Raw genomic sequence first — 15293 nt, 5'->3', positions numbered from 1 at the left:
AAATGTATTGAAAGATAATTAGTCCGATAACAGTTTTCAAAGTTATCTGAAAAGATAATACGATAATGAAAACTTTATCTTCGATAATCGGATTATCGGAACTGTGCCCGCCACTGTATATTTTCTCATTTTGATGTTTGTTCTTGTGTTGTTCAGAAATGCAAAAGTTCAATAAACGTGTGAAGTTTAAAAAAACAAAACAAGCTCATCAGGAGAGCTGGCTCTGTCCTGGGGGTGGAGCTGGAGTCTGTGATGGAGGTGTCGGAGAGGAAGATGCTGAGGAAGCTGCTCAGCATCCTGGACAACACCTCTCACCCTCTGCATACCACACTGACATCCTGTCAGAGCACCTTCAGCCATAGCATAGTGTGCTGGGGCACCATATTTCTGCAGACGCTGAAAGATCTGAGCCTCCTGAGAATACACTTGGCTCTGACCTTTTTTACACAGCATCTGTGCTTACAATCCAGACTAGTTTGTTGTCGAGGCTATAAACCTGGCAAATAATGAACATGAACTCACTATGAAGGGGATTAAACCCAAATCCAGTTAATGATGTACACAAGACAGCAGCTTTCATGTGTTTTTGTCCATTAAGCGGTGTAAAGTGACAGGCTAACTGGCGGTTTAGTTTACTGTCTCCAAGAAATCAGTGTGTAAAATTGCAAACAAGCCATGAACACAGCCAACAAACATGTAGATTACAAATAAGCACCAAGTAAGTTTGCATGGGAGCGATTAATCTTTCTATCCACCTTTTAATGTCATGACGCCTTCCAGTAGACACTCGGATACACGTGTACTGTATGTATTACCTTGAGGAACTCCAGGTTGATATACGGCAAGCCACAGGTGCGCAGCTCCACCTCCACCGGACTGAGCATGGTGAGCAGCTGCAGGGGGATGATGGAGCCGAGGCCGGCGCGCACGGCTGTCATACACTCCAAGTTCTGCAGCTCCCTGAGGCGAAGACTCCGCACTGCCCGTGCATACACATCCTTATTCTCCCAGCTGAAAACACAAGCCGTCAGAAGTGAAAAACCACACTGCATGTTCTCTGAATGGGCAGGTACAGATTCTACAAGTTCGCATAAGGTTACAAAACAACAAACATGACCAATCAAGCAGGTCCTCTGTACCTAACAGTGAGGTTTCGACCTCCCTGACAAAGCTCCACCTCATCACCAGTCATAGTCATGTAGGTGAAGGTGCAGCAGGGCCGACTGGGGGAGTCGGGGCTTTCTCCTGAATGATGCTGGGAGGACATCTCAGCACACAGCGTCTCCAACTCAGCCTCATCAGTCACCTGAACGGTCACAGAGGCTACATCAGGGTCAACAGATACATGGTACTACCAGATACTGAAATAAAACAACTGAAGAGGAAGCAATGGGGCCAATTAGAGGGCTGTACAAGGGTGCCTCCTAGTGGTGACAAGAGGGCGCAATGGCCATAACTCATTTTATTCCATGGAGTATAAATACAACTAAAGTTATAGCAATTTTGAATTTTTAACCATCTAGAATCTTGGAATTTATAACAATTTCTGTTCAATCCTATAAAAAAAACAAACAAACAAACAAACTGATGATCAGTGTAACACTATGGACACACCGTGAGTTCTGGATGGCAACCACCCAGTAAGACACCTGGTTCATCCACACCTCCTGAAAGTAGCCATCTACAACACCTGGCAAAAATTATGGAATCACCGGCCTCGGAGGATGTTCATTCTGCTTAATTTTGTAGAAAAAAAGCAGACCACAGACATGACACAAAACTAAAGTCATTTCAAATGGCAACTTTCTGGCTTTAAGAAACACTATAAGAAATCAAGAAAAAAAGATTGTGGCAGTCAGTAACGGTTACTTTTTTAGACCAAGCAGAGGAAAAAAATATGGACTCACTCAATTCTGAGGAATAAATTATGGAATCACCCTGTAAATTTCCATCCCCAAAACTAACACCTGCATCAAATGACATCTGCTCGTTGACATTGACCCTATGTCATGAAATTGACCCCATGTGTCTTTTTGCAAGGAATGTTTTCACAGTTTTTGCTCTATGGCAAGATGCATTATCTTCTTGAAAAATGATTTCATCATCCTCAAACATCAGAAAAGTGTCCAAAATATCAACGTAAACTTGTGCATTTATTGATGATGTAATGACAGCCATCTCCCCAGTGCCTTTACCTGACATGCAGCCCCATATCATCAATGACTGTGGAAATTTACATGTTCTCTTCAGGCAGTCATCTTTATAAATCTCATTGGAACGGCACCAAACAAAAGTTCCAGCATCATCACCTTGCCCAATGCAGATTCGAGATTCATCACTGAATATGACTTTCATCCAGTCATCCACAGTCCACGATTGCTTTTCTTTAGCCCATTGTAACCTTGTTTTTTTCTGTTTAGGTGTTAATGATGGCTTTCGTTTAGCTTTTCTGTATGTAAATCCCATTTCCTTTAGGCGGTTTCTTACAGTTCGGTCACAGACGTTGACTCGTTTCCTCCCATTCGTTCCTCATTTGTTTTGTTGTGCATTTTCGATTTTTGAGACATATTGCTTTAAGTTTTCTGTCTTGACGCTTTGATGTCCTTCCTTGGTCTACCAGTATGTTTGCCTTTAACAACCTTCCCATGTTGTTTGTATTTGGTCCAGAGTTTAGACACAGCTGACTGAACAACCAACATCTTTTGCAACATTGCGTGATGATTTACCCTCTTTTAAGAGTTTGATAATCCTCTCCTTTGTTTCAATTGACATCTCTCGTGTTGGAGCCATGATTCATGTCAGTCCACTTGGTGCAACAGCTCTCCAAGGTGTGATCACTCCTTTTTAGATGCAGACTAACAAGCAGATGTGATTTGATGCAGGTGTTAGTTTTGGGGATGAAAATTTACATTTAATTTTTTCTTGATTTCTTATAGTGTTTCTTAAAGCCAGAAAGTTGCCATTTGAAATTACTTTAGTTTTGTGTCATGTCTGTGATCTGCTTTTTTCTACAAAATTAAACAACTGAATGAACATCCTCCAAGGCCGGTGATTCCAGAATTTTTGCCAGGGGTTGTATGTGCCACAGTCAGGTGATATGTGTGCGTCCTCTACCTGACCCTTACAGATGCTGGGGTCCTTAACGCTGAGGCACCTGCACACTGGATGACGCCCAGTGATGCGTGCTGCATGGCCAAAATATTGTATCTGATGCTCCCTCACAATGTGAGTGGTGAGACACATCTGTGCAATGCCTCCACAACCATTTGTCTGACAAAAAGTAATTACAACAGTAACCAAGGATCCTCCAAATAGACCTCACATCAAATAGAGCCACTCGTCACTTTAGCTTGATAGTTACATCCTGGGTATGATGCCAGACTGTATCTGGGCACTGCAGACTGTCCTGCACTGCAGAAAAGACACTTTTTTAGGGGGGAGGGTTTGATGATAAGAGTGGCACTTCAGTCACCATAAAACATTTCGCAAAGAAAGCACGAGAAAAGAAAATCTGCTGTCTGCCCTTTGAGGGTGGCATATATTTTTTTGTTTTTAACACATGCTGTGTTGGACATGAATAGCGGTAAGCCAAAAATATTTATGCTTAAACAACCCACAGCGTTGGTGTATTAGTGATGATGCATGCAAATTTGGAATCTCATGCACCATAATTTGATATTCATTATACACTGTAATATGGTGCATACTTTGTGTTAAATTGCATCCCCTGAAATTATTTTCTGCCGTATACTCTTTTTAGTGTGCCACCACAAGATTTGCACTGCCCCCTCACCCACCTAAGTATAATGCAGGCACCGGACTAGAGATCTTCTCAAATTTTGTTGTTTTTCCAGACAAATCATTGTGCTATTTCAACCCCAACTCCATTGCGACTTGTTGGTATTTCACACAAACACCAGGAGATGGTGCTACAGCTTTGAACCTACCAAAGATGGCACTGTATGCGACACACCCTTAATTTGTTTTGTTTGTTTTAAGAGCACAACACACCCAGACATATTTGTCTCAAACATATGTTGCAAATAGGTTGGAGGTTTAAAAAAAAAAATAAGCGTGCCACGAATAGGAGACAAACAGGAGTTCAAGACAGAGGGCCCTGCAGTGCTCAAAGAGTGGGCTTTCACATCACATAAAAGTTTTTGTTTCTACAGTGGCATTGTTTGTTTTTGCCCACAGTCCAGTTTGTTTGACTAGGGGCAGCACTCTAAACTGTGGTGGGTCTGCTGGTGAGGGTCTGATCAAATTTGCAGAGGTCATCAGTGGACTGCACCTCAGACCCAGTTGGGAAAAGATAAAATACTGATGAGTCCAGTTTTCTGTGTAGTGAGTGTTGACTCGCTGCTGATTAAATTTAATTAGCACATTTCCAAAAGGAGTTTTTCTGTAATATAGTCCAGCTGACTCTGCTGCAGCTGCATGTAGCACAAACAGCACAGGAGCACTGATCACCAAATAACTGGACTAGCTTTAGTAATTTTGAGATTGTTGAATCATTATTCGAACAGCACTATGCCCCAGACTTTTAGAACATGATCATTTATGTCCTGATGATATGATGACATGTCAGAGCTCCACTGGGTTTAAGGAATTAAATCAAATGATTAGATTACATATTCACTCTCGTTCCTCACATTCTCCAACTTCTTGACGTAGTTGTATGTGAGCAAGTCAGCTTCCTGCAGGTCATGCTCTGGGTCAAGTGACTCGCCCACAAAAACTTTCCAAAAAGAGCTGAGTAGATCCAAAGGAAGTGGCACATCTGCACGGATGGCTATGCCAAGCAGCTGGCCAAAGAAGTGCAGCAGCTGTTCCTCTGCATAGCTGATAGGACAAGGCGTCAGGATGTACTTCCCCTGAGAAAAGCAAAAATAGGATTCATTTTACATCATTAGTTAACAAAGGCTTTGCTTGATAGTTTGTATATACAAACAAATGGAATTTTATCAAATGCTTCTTTTACACACACCTTTATGGGACGTCTTCCTCAAATTTTAGTGCAACTTATTTGTTGTGACTGAATTACAGGACGGATGTTAGCCATGAGAAAAATTGGAATTGCAAAGATCAAAGGTCAGGGTTTGGTTCTGTGTTGCGCCAATTTTTTTTTTTTTTTTTGACAGCTTGATGTCTACATTAAAACAATTACAATAATTATAATACCAACAAGTAGACCAAAGCATATTGTTGATTTTTTATTTATTTATTACCTTGTTACGGTTGGCTGCAGCACTGGGGCACGGCAGTAACAGGGAAAGTGCTGAACTCTGTAACTCCTTGCACACCTGCCACAGAAAGTGTCTAAAGGAGCCACCTGGAGACAAATTCAAAGCTATAGTTTGGTCTGACAAACAACAAAAACAGAATTGGAAATCAAAAAGAACACTCAAGAGAACTTCTAACTTGTGCCATGAACTTCCTCCCCAGTGAAGCGGATGTTGAAAGCATAGGTTGGATCTCCTCCACTGGCCAGTTTCACACAAAGCTGGGATGATGGAACACAGGACAGCTGACGTGCCGCTTGGCAAAAATAAGTGTTCTCTGATGATCGGATCTCACCTGAGGATCAATCAGAGGTCATCACAAATGATTTATAAGAAATAATAATAATAATTTGTGAATGCCTACCTCCTACAATCTCTAAAGGGTCCAGAGTAATCTCTGGAGCAGCATGGTCAGCTGTCCGTTGTACTGTAGCGTTCAGTACTCTGTTCATTACAGTGACCTTGGTATCATAGAAGATCAGGCCTGTAATCAGAAGCGACAGACAAAGTCTCAACATCATGGCCCATAACCACCGTTAACACGGTCCTATTGACCCGCTAATCCATCTTGAGGCTTCGGTTACCTTTGGCCTCACACAACAGTGCTGCAATGCTGTTCTGGTAGGTATGTGTCCATTTAAGCTCCACTAATGGCAGGAAGAAACTCTCCAGGGTGTTGTTGAGGGACTGCAGCAGAGCAAAGCGCAAACGCAGGCTCTCCACAGGCACATCTAGACGGACACAAACAGTGAAATACACATACACAGAGTCATTAGTGAAGTTCAGACCAACAGGGAAAACATTCTGACAGTGTGAGGGTGAGTTCTAATTTATCAGCAAGCGCTACTTCCCAGACTACACCTTACCTGTAGTACTGCACCTGCACGATAAATGTCCCCTATAAAATTCTAGTATGTCCTAATGATGCTATTCCACATGACCACAGCACTTTGGGTAGTCAAACGATGGCCATGGTGTCAAACTGACCATAAGAAAAAGTGTGCCATCAATCACATCACATTTGCAGACAGACGCAGAACTGAATGTGGTTCAACACTTATTTTTGTTTCATAAAACTAGGAATTCTTCATTAAATAATTTCTCAGACCAGAATACTGGATTACTTTTGCTAGAAAGTTGAAAGAGCAATGCAAACATTTACATTTTATTCAAAAGTATTATTCCAGGACTTCCGGTGGTGCGCAACGCGGTATGGCCGCATAAAAGTGATCTCTGGCATTAGCCTCATATTTCCCCCGACTCGAGAGCAGCATTTTAGGCCAAACTACTAAATTCTATGATAGGAATGAGTGGGGATAAAAATAAGAAGGGAAGATACGGTCGACAGAACATTCCCGATGGTAAAATGGAGAACGAAGCCATGGCTGGCGTGGAAGGCTCGCTAACAGCGGGACAAGATGGCGAACGAGGCTAGGGCCTGGATGTATTCCGTGGCACTGTGGGTGATGTTTTTGCGACTGAAATGGCCGTTCTCTGAGCCGAACTGAAAAACGACTTTAAGGAATTCCACACAGAATTTTGGGAGGACATAAAGAAACAGATGGTCGATTTTACAAAAGAAATAAATCAAAAACTACGAGACACTGCAGACCAAGTGGACCAGGTGACCGAGCGAGTAAAGCAGGTGGAGGACACCATTGCGGATTCGGAGCTCTGGGACATTGGAGTCAAAAACACCCTCATACAACTACTAGAGAATCAGCGGATTTTGTAGGACAAGGTGGATGATTTGGAGGGGCGTGCGAGGCGGAAAAACATCAGGATGTACGGCGTCCCTGAAGATCTAGAGGGCACGTCCATCGCTACTTTTGTTGAAAATCTTATTAAAAGTGAGCTGGGCGCTGACATCGGCCTGGACCGAGCCCTCGGCATTGAACGTGCTTATCGTGCATCAGGAACGAAACCATCAGCAAGCGCACCCCCACGCTCAATAATAGTCCGCTTCCTTCGGCTCCCCGACAAAGAAAAGATCCTACATGCAGCTTGGAAAAAAAGGGGTAAAGGTGCAAAATAAGCAGGTCTATTTTGACCATGACTACGCTCCAGAAGTGCAGAAAAAGAGACGCGAGTATATCCCCCTCAAGAAAGCCTTGAAAGGGAATGGAATTCGCTTCCAGACACCGTTAAGTAAGATGCGAGTGCATTATTCATCAGGCAGTGTGCTCTACAATAACGCAACTCAGGCTGCAGAGGACCTGCGAAAGGGGGGAATAACGGTGGACAAGATCAGTACGGGAGCCCGGACCAAAAAGATCACAGGAGAGACCCTCGCGGAGTTGCTGCCGTGGGAGATGCAGGAAGAATCCCGCAAGGTTGGCTTTCAACAACATGTCAGGGAAAAACTCAGGGGATTCTGGATGGAACGGAGAAATGCCCAAACAAGCAAATGATGACGTCACCGGTTTCCACACTTTAATTCTGACTGGGCTAATTGTTCAGTTTTGGATACGGAGTGGTATCTTCCTTCTCATTTCATAGTATAGGTGGGGCTGATGCCTAAGGACATAATCATAGCACACCAAATTTATCTTATCAGGCTAAGGGTGTTTTTTTTGTTTGCTTTTTACTCTTATTTTTCACCTACACTGATGAGGGGCCCCACTTTGTGGCCAGTCCCCTTACTACAATGCTTTTTCCCTGTTTGTGGAAGTTCTGGTGATTGTTGTGTGTTTTTATTTGGTTCCAAGTTCAGGTTATGATGCTGTGAGGTCTGGGATGACTCATAAGTTCGAATCCCATCAATTAACATAATGACCTTTAAATATTATAATATACTGTCACTAAATGTAAATGGGCTGAACAATCCTGTAAAGAGGAGTAAGTTAATTGTTAAAATGAAAAGGGAAAAGGTGGATATAGTGTATTGGCAGGAAACATCTCTCTAAGATAGAACATGAGAAACTAAAGAAAATGGGCTTTACACATACATACTATTCATCTCACAAAAGTGGCAAAAAGAGGGGAGTAGCTATTCTTATTTCAAATAAAATAAAGTTTGAATTCGTGGCTGACATAAGTGACGAGGAGGGTAGGTTTGTTTTGGTGAAAGGTAGAATAGACCAAAAAGATGTGACATTAAACATTTACGTGCCTCCAGGGAGTAAAATAGAATTTTTTAAAAAGGTGTTTAATCTAATTACCACAGAAACTTACTGTTAAACCCTCAAACGGACACAAATTACACTGGCCGAAGAAACACAACTGTTGAGAAGCATGTGAAAAGAGTCTTACGGGACTTGGGGCTGATTGATGTGTGGCGATCATTTCACAAGTCAGCACCAGGATTTACTTTTTACTCCCCTCGACATGGGGTGTATTCAAGGATAGATTACTGTTTCATGTATAATAGGGATATAAATAGGATAAGGGATTGTAGAATAGGTCAAAGAGATATCTCTGACCACTCAGGAGTTTATGTAACACTACATTTAGATGGGAGACAGAGAAACACACTGTGGAGATTAAATACTAGTATGCTGAATGATCCCAGGTTCATAAAAGATATGATATTTGAGCTGGAGCAATACTTAGAGGACAATAATAATGGGGAAACAAATCCAAGTATTGTGTAGGATGCGGCTAACGCTGTCCTTAGAGGAAAGATAATAGCCAAGGCAGCCATGATGAAGAGGAAAAAGGCACAAGAATTGCTACAGCTACAAAATAGACTAAGAATCTTAGAGCATTTACATCTGACTAATAAGGATACTACAGTGACACATCAAATCAGACAAATAAAACAGGAAATAGATAGGATTTTGGGTGAAGAGGTAGAGAGAAATATTCGATTTATGAAACAAAGGTACTACGAAATAGGACCCAAAGCAACTAAACTCTTAGCATGGTGGATCCAAAAACAGCAAGCTGAAAATACTATTTACAAAATTAGAGACCCGACAAATAATAAATTAGTAACTGACCTAGAAAAAAATTCATAACACTTTTGAAAGTTACTATAGATCTTTATACAGATGATCTAAGTATGTTGATGAAAGTATAATAACAGATTTTTTTTAAACTCATTAGACCTCCCATCAATTGGTTCAGATGCAAATAATAGATTAATGTCATTAATAACCCGTGAGGAAATAGATAAGGCTATATCAGCCCTTAATTCAAACAAATCACCAGGCACTGATGGTTTCCCTCCTGAATGGTATAAAACTTTGAGGGGAAGCCTTATACCTCTATTACAAACTAGTTTTAATTATGTCCTCAAGGGCGGAATGGTACCTCCCTTTTGGAAGGAGGCCTTTATATCCATGATACCAAAAGAGGGAAAGGACAAAACCGACTGCAAATCCTATAAGCCAATAAGCGTATTGAACTTTGACTATAAATTATACACAACTATACTAGTACGGAGAATGGACACTATAATGCCCTCTTTGATTGATGAGGACCAAACGGGTTTTTTGAAAAATAGGCAAACCCATGACAATATTAGGAGAGCGTTGCATATCATTGAACAGACCAATAAGGGGAAATTCAGTGCATTTATTCTTAGTTTAGATGCAGAAAAAGCATATGATTCTGTATATTGGGATTTTCTTTACTTAGTAATGAAGAGATTTGGTTTCTGCCAGGAATTCATAAAGTGTATCCAAGCCCTTTACTCGTCACCTACCGCCAGAATTAAAATCAATGGTAGTCTTTCCAACCCTATAGTACTGGAGCGGGGCTGTAGACAAGGGTGTCCGGCCAGCCCAAACCTTTTTAACGTGTTCATTGAACCTATAGCCCAGGCAATTCGTCAGGAGTCAGCAGTGAAGGGTATCCTAATTGGCGAAGAGGAGTATAAAGTGAGTTTATACGCAGATGATGTCCTCATCACAATCACAGATCCTGCCTTGGGCTTACCGGTGTTGATGAAGATGCTAGAGACATATGGATCATACTCAGGATATACACTCAATGTAAATAAAACACAAGTTATGTAATTTAATTTTTCCCCGGAGCAGACTCCCCTGTCTAAATACAATTTTAATTGGAAATCGACTAGCATAAAATATTTGGGAGTAAATTTACCAAAAGACTTGTCCCGAATATTTGAAATGAATTATAGACATACAAACAAAGAGATATACAATGAACTCAGCACCTGGACCCTGCTCCCCCTTGATTTTGGCAACAGAATACAGATTATTAAGATGAATATTCTTCCAAAACTATTATACTTGTTTCTTGCTTTACCTATTTCCATACCCGAGAAACAATTCCGGGACTGGAATAAACATATCTCGAGATTTATTTGGTCCAACAAAAGACCAAGGGTTAGGTTTTGTACATTACAGTTGCCGAGGGAGAGAGGGGGGTTGGCTCTGCCCTCTTTGAGGGATTATTATACATCTGCACAGGTGAAATATTTGGTTTGTTGGTGTAACCCATCCTATAGCGCACGATGGAAAACAATCGAGATGTCTCTGTCAAGAATACCAATTCAGTCCAAATTGGGGTTTGTAACTCATGAAAAGCAATTTTTCTCAACAACTAGCCAATGGATCACCTTGGCACTAAAGGTGTGGGAGGAGCTGGTTAAGAAACTACAGCTTCAGGAAGAGATAAAAGTCCTAAGATGGCCAGCATATGACCCAGAGTTTTTACCCGCTGCCCAGGATAGTAGATTCAAACAGTGGGTGTGGCGGGGATTGACTGCCACATGCACGTTTATTAAAAAGTCTGGACTAATTCCCTTTGACACTTTGTGTGAGATTGGTGGCCTTAACAGACAAGATTTTTTTAGATATCTGCAACTCCGTGATTATATTGTTAAAAAAACAAGCAATTGCACTGACAGGGACTTCTCGATTGTTAATGTTTTTATTAATGCTTATAACCTTGGAAGTAACAAAGCCCTAATAAGTAAGCTATACCAGGGCCTAATTAAATTTAAAGGGAACTCCACAGATTATATAAGACAAAAATGGGAGAAGGAAATCAATATCGATATAACAGAGGACACGTGGATAAAGAGCTGGGAAACACAATTCACAACAACAAACTCGAACACCTGGCGGGACTTTTGTTGGAAAAACATCATCCGCTTCTTTATAACACCCAAACAAAAGGCTAAATTCTGTACTACTCCAGCTGTATGCTGGAGAGGCTGTGGGGAGGCCATGGCAGATCACGGACATATATTCTGGTCTTGCCCATTCATACAACCTTTTTGGACGGAAGTAACAACAATATGCTCCAAAACCCTGGGCTTTAATGTGGACAGCTCATTTGTATCCATGTACTTGGGATGTTTCCCTGATGAGTGGGCCACAGATGACATATACCTTCTGAAAATCCTCCTGGCATCGGCCAAGAAAGCCATTACAAAATGTTGGTTGACCAAAGACCCGCCCACTATAAGCCTTTTCATTTCCATAGTAGAGAGCGTCAAGATGATGGAAGCTATGACTTATACCCTGCGGCTACAAGGTGACTTGGGAAAGAGACGCTGGAGAAAATGGCTGGACTTAAAAAAAAAAAAAGAGTCGTGACAGGAAAATGAATGTACAAAATCTGTAATCTCTGTATGGTTTGACATGTTGATCTCCTTTGACCTCACAATGTTGCATTTGTTATATGTTCAAAATATATATAATAAATAGTTATAAGACTAAATAACAGGTGGCAAATTTTACACCTCATTACACAACAAGCTACAAATGAAGCTATTCTACCAACAGTGTTACATTTCTAATGACAACTGTGCTGACATCTATTATTTAGACAAAATAAATATTCACTTACAAACAGCAGTCATCGACATACAGAAGATTTGATCAATGGACTGATAGAAAAACACAGCCTTTAAAATACCACTGAAATTAATTGATGTCATTAAGAAATACAAGCAGTATTGCACTCCATGCTTAACCGGCCTGGAGTAGGCAGTTCTCAAAACTGAGTGACTGCAACAATGAGAAGAGTGAAGCAAGTCATCAAAGCACTCACGTCAACTGTGCAATATTTGTCTGTTGTGTGACCAGTCACAGCTTCATGCTGGATTGGCAAACAGGACTTTCTCAAAAATGATTAAATTTCAGCTACGGTTTGGCTAAAGGCATATGGGCTAAAAACCTAGATTTTAATCAGTTTTCTTGTATGAAAATCCTCTTCTGTCCCAATCCAACACAAAGCTGTGACTGTTGATACAACAGCCAAAGTGGAACAGTGTATGCGGGTCAATCACAACCACAAACAGGTATCAACTCCTTCAGCTCAATACTTTGTTGGTGCTCTTTTGACAGCAGTTCCAACCTCAAGTCTTTTTGAATATAATGCCACAAGCTTGGCACACCTATCTTTAGGCAGTTTTGCCCATTCCTCTTTGCAGCACCTCTCAAGCTCCATCAGGTTGGATGGGGAACGTTGCTGCACAGACATTTTTCAGATCTCTCTGGAGATGTTCAATCAGATTCAGGTCTGGACTCTGGCTGGGCCACTCAAGGACATTCATAGAGTTGTCCTGAAGCCACTCCTTTGATATCTTGGCTGTGTGCTTAGGGTCATTGTCCTGCTGAAAGATGAACTGTCGCCCCAGTCTGAGGTCAAGAATGCTCTGGAGCAGGTTTTCATCCAGGATGTCTCTGTACATTGCTGCATTCATCTTTCCCTCAATCCTGACGAGTCTCCCAATTCCTGCTGCTGAAAAACATCCCCACAGCATGATGCTGCCACCACCATGTTTCACTGTAGCAATGGTGCCTGGTTTCCGCCAAACATGATGCCTGGCATTCATGCCAAAGAGCTCAATCTTTGTCTCGTCAGACCAGAGAATTTTGTTTCTCGTGGTCTGAGACTTCAGGTGAGAGTCCTTCCTTTTGGCAAACTCCAGGCAGGCTGCCATACTAAGGAGTGGCTTCTGTCTGGCGACTCTACCATACAGGCCTGATTGGTGGACTGCTGCAGACATGGTTGTTCTTCTGCAAGGTTCTTTCTTCTCTCTCCACAAAGGAATGCAGAGTGACCATTGGCAGCAGAAATGTTTCTGTGACCTTCCCCTGATTTGTGCTTTCAGACAATCCCATCTCTGAGGTCTACAGACAATTCCTTTGACTTCATGCTTGGTTTGTGCTCTGACATGCACTGTCAACTGTGGGACCTTATATGCAGACAGGTGTGTGCCTTTCCAAATCATGTCCAATCAAATTAATTGACTCCTGGTGGACTCCAATTAAGCTGTGGAAACATCTCAAGGATGATCAGCGGAAACAGGATACACCTGAGCTCAATTTTGTGCTTCACGGCAAAGGTTGTGAATACTTATGTACACATGATTTTTCAGTTTTTTTTTTTAATTTAATAGATCAAAAATCTAAAAACCTTTTCACATTGTCATTATGGGGCATTGTGTGTAAATTTTGAGGGGGGGGGGGCGGGGAAAGAAATTCACCTATTTTGGAATAAGGAAACATTAAAAAATGTGGAAAAAGGGCAGCACTATGAATACTGTCTGAATGCACTGAATCCATCCCCTGACCTGTCCAAAAACCTATTCTGAAAAGGTTAAATCAATGGGTGCAATTAGTGTCCAGCATACACTTTAAACCTATATTTTATCTTTTTACTTCATCAAAGTGTTTAGTTGTTACCGCTCAACAACTTGACTTGTTTTATTATATATTTTCATTCTGCAAAATTGGTTTATTTGCGCTTATTTCTGAACATATTTCAAAATATGTCCTTAAGATAAAGGACTAACTAAAGTGAGAGGTCTAATTTTTAAATGTAACCGTTATTTAACCAGGTTAGTCTCATTGTGATCGAGATCTCTTACAAGGGAGACCTCAACAACTTTTTTTTTTTTTTTAAACAAGATTTTAAGCAAGAGTACAGTCTAGTTTTGTGATGCAGGCAATGAAAAGTGTTTTACTGACTGAGCAGACAGGCCACGCGGGGATCAGCAGCATCACTGGGGTCCAGGTACACTTCGTGGGGGTGCAGTCTGGCTGGTGTGATAGCCAGGTGACGACACAGCCTGTTGATGTGCTGGACCAATGCCACATCCATTTCCAAACTCCACTTTCTACTGGCTTTCTGGGCATGACGAGTGTCTATGCAGGTGCACCTAATACAGAGACACAGCTGTAGTTAAATACAGAATGCTGTGAAGCAGCAGTCAGCTATTTCTAAGCCAAGGTCAACTTTCATATCAGCCTAAAGACAAAGATCTGAGTAGAGGTTATAGTCCATGAAAACAAGAAAACTTAAAGTACGTGTGACAACTTTTCAAGAGCAGCAACTAATATAGTATAGTATAGTAAGTATAGCTCGACTAAGGACTGCATAAAGGTCAAAATTTTAAATTGAAAAGTACATCATGTTATATGTCTGAACATAAAGATTACAAAATGAATATTTTGCACCACCTATAGAGTAAAGAGTTACATGGTAAAAACAGTGAAAACTGTCAAAATAAAGAGGCCAAATTCTGATGCAATTGGGGACAATTCAATTCATCCATCCATTCATTTTCCATGCTAGCTTACTCCAATTAAGGGTCACAAGGTCACAATTAAATTCAATCAATTTCAATTCTTTTTATTTATGGCCTAGTTCAAAAATAATGAAGCCAAAGTGTGACATAACCATCAAAATTTGGTGTTTTTTTTTTTGTGAAATGTTAACATTTTAGGTATGGTTATATATCAGAGTATCAATATTTCTATTGGTCTCGGTTCAGTCATTGCTAGAAATTAGCAGTGCATATACACTATAATGTGCTATAGCGTAACGCTTGCGACAGCAGTTCGAGGCATCTTCTTTAGTCTGCAGAAGCCCGAAACAAAGAAATTCTGTCCATTAGTTCCTGGTATTATTGAACAAGTAATATAAATATTCTATTGAAGCAGAGTACGAGATATAGTTAAGGTTTTGACACAAATAAATCAAGGACTTATTTTCAGCGTTACGCTTGTGACAGTTTTACTTTGCTTTAGAAACATGATGTTTTTTCTAGGAAATGACATTTCTACCTTTAACAAAAATGTATTA

The 15293-nt window shown here is 40.9% G+C and overlaps 1 protein-coding gene across 2 annotated transcripts in view; it reads right to left on the bottom strand.

Moving 5' to 3' along the window:
* The window catches only part of LOC117510247 (probable E3 ubiquitin-protein ligase HECTD4), a 128600-nt gene that overhangs the window by 8324 nt on the left and 104983 nt on the right, over positions 1-15293 (bottom strand). For both annotated transcript variants that reach the window (XM_034169886.1, XM_034169887.1), the window contains exons 67-74: positions 14177-14367; positions 5867-6013; positions 5647-5766; positions 5422-5577; positions 5229-5332; positions 4653-4874; positions 1140-1306; positions 816-1011 (exon numbers count right to left, since the gene is read on the bottom strand). In XM_034169886.1, coding sequence (XP_034025777.1) covers positions 816-1011; positions 1140-1306; positions 4653-4874; positions 5229-5332; positions 5422-5577; positions 5647-5766; positions 5867-6013; positions 14177-14367 — 1303 coding nt within the window. The remainder of the gene's footprint in view (positions 1-815; positions 1012-1139; positions 1307-4652; positions 4875-5228; positions 5333-5421; positions 5578-5646; positions 5767-5866; positions 6014-14176; positions 14368-15293) is intronic.

The sequence above is a fragment of the Thalassophryne amazonica genome, chromosome 5 (assembly GCF_902500255.1).
Source record: "Thalassophryne amazonica chromosome 5, fThaAma1.1, whole genome shotgun sequence".
In the NCBI taxonomy this organism is placed as follows: Eukaryota; Metazoa; Chordata; class Actinopteri; order Batrachoidiformes; family Batrachoididae; genus Thalassophryne; species Thalassophryne amazonica.
This window is presented reverse-complemented; position numbering and strand designations above follow the sequence as displayed.